The sequence below is a fragment of the Tiliqua scincoides genome, chromosome 3, assembly GCF_035046505.1.
Source record: "Tiliqua scincoides isolate rTilSci1 chromosome 3, rTilSci1.hap2, whole genome shotgun sequence".
NCBI classification, from domain to species: domain Eukaryota; kingdom Metazoa; phylum Chordata; class Lepidosauria; order Squamata; family Scincidae; genus Tiliqua; species Tiliqua scincoides.
The window spans coordinates 19,894,872-19,899,080 of record NC_089823.1 but is presented as its reverse complement, the minus strand read 5'-3'; the positions used below and the strand labels follow the sequence as shown (position 1 = coordinate 19,899,080).

At 45.4% G+C, this 4,209-nt stretch overlaps 1 protein-coding gene across 1 annotated transcript; it reads right to left on the bottom strand.

Moving 5' to 3' along the window:
- Positions 1-1,116: 1,116 nt before the first annotated feature.
- LOC136644059 (vitelline membrane outer layer protein 1-like) lies at positions 1,117-3,643 on the bottom strand. Its single transcript, XM_066619556.1, has 3 exons — positions 3,476-3,643; positions 2,829-2,923; positions 1,117-1,408 (listed from the first exon to the last, which is right to left on the bottom strand). Exons 1-3 carry the CDS (start codon positions 3,641-3,643, stop codon positions 1,117-1,119), a joined length of 555 nt encoding a protein of 184 aa, XP_066475653.1.
- Positions 3,644-4,209: the final 566 nt, after the last annotated feature.

Below are 4,209 nucleotides of genomic sequence, written 5' to 3'. Positions count from 1 at the left end.
GAGCACTTGGAGGACAACTGATTGATGGATTGTGTTCTTAATGACTCTTATCTTACATTACAAAGGTCAACAAAGCTGTTTTTAAATCACATGAGCAAAGTTTTTTTTAATTGATTTGCTATAGTTCGTTTTTTGCCATCCACGTGAGTGCTTGGAATGGAACCCAATTGAATAATGAGGCTCAACCTGTATGTTACCATGGACATACATGCCATGTTTCAAAGGTAAAAAATACAGTCTATACAATCCTTCCCAACTTGGATAAGCGAATCTGTGGATACAGGATCTGTGGATATGGGGGCCACCTGATATATGACTTCCCAATCCTAGTATGTTGCCATGCTTATGGAAGTTTCATGTTGGTGGGATGGAGATGGGAAAGGGAGATAACACTGGAGAAAACCAGTTCTCTACACTCCTTTCCAGGGGGGCCGTCTTCTATTCAAAATTATTCTGGCACAGTGTTTTCCATTAAGTTCTGCATCTGACATCCCAACTCAGAAGGAATTGGTGATGATGTCATTACAAGTTACTTCCAGTGGTACTTCAAATAGGTGGATCATGTGAAGTGGTAAGGTGGAGGACAAACCTTGAGAAACCCTCTTCTGGCAACTTGAGCAAAATGTCCCTGATGTGGGTCATGCACAACACTGCCCTCACTCAGAATGATCCAATGCTTTCATCACCACCACACCTTATAAGAGGCATCATGGACGTCATCTATATGTGACCATCCACCCCCTGTGGTCTCCTGGGGGGCCTCTCCTGTATATGCTACCATTGGCTAAAGCTTGAATATCAGCAATGAAAGTGAGAGTCTGTCTCCATGGTGGCCCCAAATCTATGGAATTCCTTCCCATTTGAATTGAGAATTCCCCCCTTCACCTTGGAATAATAAGGTTGGCATGAAGGCTGATGCACTTTGAATGTGCACAGTGTTATTAATGGGTATAAATACAACTAGCATTTCTCTGTCTGTAAATTGAATGAGAACAGAAAAAAGACACACACACACACAATTTTTGCTTCAAGATTTATTTGTAATGAATAGCCGTGCATAGCAAAGCCCATGGAAGTGTGGACACAACTGTGTTTTAAGGGTGAAATACACATGAATCAGTCACAGCAGTACATTCTCACATCATTAAGTGCAGTGTCATCTTCTTCGTATTCCGCAAACTGCACCCTTGTCAGGATTCCACATATGTACCCTTTAGCGCAGCGATTGCTCATTGGGCCAAGTCTAAGCCTGGGATTTCCACTAGCAGATAGTACATCATTATTACTACAATGAAACACGATGCCGTTGGCTGCCGTATTGTCCACTTTTTTGGTTTCTTGCACTCTCAGAGCGAACGAGACTAGTTTGCCTTCGCGACAATATAGCGGCTTTAACCAATATCCCCACCTATCAAAGAAGACAATGATTTTAATGGCTTCATAAATATATTGAAAAAGTGGTGTCACTAGGCCTGGAGTGGGAGTTGGGGCCAGGACCTGGCACATATGTTGGATCCTAGCCCCGTTCCCTGGGCAGCTCCAGGACACTCCAGGCCGCTCCACTCTGCTTGGATCTGCACCACCTCCTGAGGTGGCACAAATCCGAGCAGACCCATTGGTGCCGCTTTGGCTCTCCCTAGGGTAAGGGGAGAAGTTTCCCCTTGGATCGGGCTGCATCACAGTTGGCCTGAAACTTGCACTGGATGCAGAGCAGGCACATCAGCCTGCCTGTTTTAGCCCAAGTTAGGATTGCGGATCATGGTAAAATGAAATGACACCAGGATAAAAAATACCTGCAAATACTTCAGAAGGAGTTCAGTGTAACCTCAGACATCCCCAGGCCAGCTGAAGCTCAGCGTTCCTTCCAAAGTGGCCAATATCGGGGAGATCATGAGAACAACCCTCCCTGCAGTGTTTTGAAGCAATGTCAGCAGGAGAGGCAGTAAGGAAGGGAATCCTCCTGATGCTCAGCAGGTGCTTTGGGACAGGCTTGTAGCAGCCACCACTTTCTCCTCCAGTTCCGGGGCTCATCACAAGGTGGCACCACTAGGCATGCATTGGGCTAGGCTAAGTGAGGAGTAGGCATGGAGTGCACAGCAGCTGCCCGCCAATTGGCCACATTCCCCGGCCTACCGATTGAAGCAAGCGCATCACTCAGCCTCCTGGTTGGGCTGCACCTGTACAGTCGCATCATGTAGTGACAAGATGGCTTCCTCCTCTATAAGGTAAGGTTTCCAAAGACATCTGAAACTTATGACGTCACACGCATGGTTGTTTCAGTTGCAGAAGAACCCTTCAAATACATTCTCCGGTGATACTTCCAAGTACAGGACAACATACTTAGAAAATCATATTAATGGCCATTTTTAAAGACTGATACCTGTTGTTAAACTCACAGAATGAAACCCAATATTATTCTATTCACTTGTCTCAGTGGCAGGGAGAGGAGTTCCAACAGCTGCATTTGAAAAGCTGAGATCTGGCTGCAGATCTTCTGATGTCATGTCATATTTAGTCCAGAGGGTCAGATTCTAACACCCCCTTTCCTGAATGCTGATTTAGGGCCCAATCCAACGTTCCAGCACTGAAGCAGCCTTGCCAGCAGGGCATGCACAGCATCCTGTGTTGGAGAGATAGTCATGGAGGCCTCCTCAAGGTAAGAAAAAGTTTGTTCCCTTGCCTTGGGGCTGCATTGTGGCTGGATCAGCTCTGGAAGGTTGGATAGAACTGGGCCCTTAGTCAAGCAACCTAAGTTCTACTCAGCCCTCCCCCCCCATCACATTCCAAGCCAGAAAAAGTAAGCGGAAGGGCAAGCAAAAGAGACTCACGGTCCAACTGCAGATGTAATTATTTCGCCATCATCACACAACAGGGCAATGGCATTCATGTCTGTTGAATCATATTGCATTGTATATGGCTCTACCTGGCAAAAAGCAGGAAAGAAATGAAGCTTCTTAAGCTACCCACATTTATGCATGAAGTCAATGTTTGTTGCTGCTGCCTTTTTAATCTGAACTTTGCCTCTCACAAAGAAACATCACCTGCCCTGGGTGGAGGAGGAAAAGTAAGTCCTCAGAGAGGCACACCTGCCCCAATTAATTTTATATTTTACTGTACTTAATTTTATATAAAGTACTGTAGCCACCTGGGGGCACCTCCCAATGATTCAATCAATCAATCAATCAATCAATCAATCAATCAATCAATCAATCAAGTCATATGGGTGACAAAATTTTATGGGCCCTGGGTGTCAAATGACCTAAGGTACGCCACTGGGAAGAAGCTAGCAAATGAACAGGGTCAAATAAACCCAATGTAAAATCCCTCTTTGCATGCTATCATGATCTTAAAAAGGCAGCGTGGGATTCCTTATGGCTGGATGCTGAAACATAACAGAACTCAGCCTAAATGCGAGGCACATATTTTTAACAGTTAGGGATAAAAGTGAAACGGCCACACTACAGTGAGAACTTACCTTTATTCGGAAACCAACGGCGTGACCTTTGTAACAGAACTGAGCAGGTCCCCATCGACCCCATTTTCCACCATTTGGCACCGTGAGGACGGAATTATACTTCCGGGCTTCTGCAAACCAAAGACCACAGGAGAGGAAGAAGAGCACTGTACTGAGTGAGAGAGCCATGGCACTTTGTCTACTTTAGAACCAACTGAAGAAGGACAGTGAAAGAATAAGAGACCTGAGAATTTATACGCTTGGAATTTATACTCTTGGTAGCCTCTCTCCTATGGTCAAACAGCCCCTGAATGATGTCCCTACTGGGATATGCAATAACCTTTGGTGATTCAGTAATCTGACTGAGAACCAAATGACACATGCTGATAACTGGTGTTCCATGTGTGTTCATGTAGTGCTTGCTGTTCCTTATATATCTGTGTCAGGGGTCGAGCCCTTGTCCGACCCCTGCCTTATCTGGCTGCAGGCCAGGGGCAGAACTGTTGCAAGGTGCAAAAACCAAGATGTTACAAGGGATCCTAGATGTTACAAGAGATCTCAGATGTTGCACTGTAATCCCAGGTACCAAAGCAAACTCAGTAGACAGTGGTGATCAAATCCAGGCTTTTATTGTAAATCTATCAGCAAAAGATTGTAAATCCATCCACGTCTCCAAAGGAGACTGTGTAAACCCCAAAGGAGACTGCTTGCACCAGAAGTCGGGAGAAGCCCCAAAGGAGACTGCTTGCACCAGA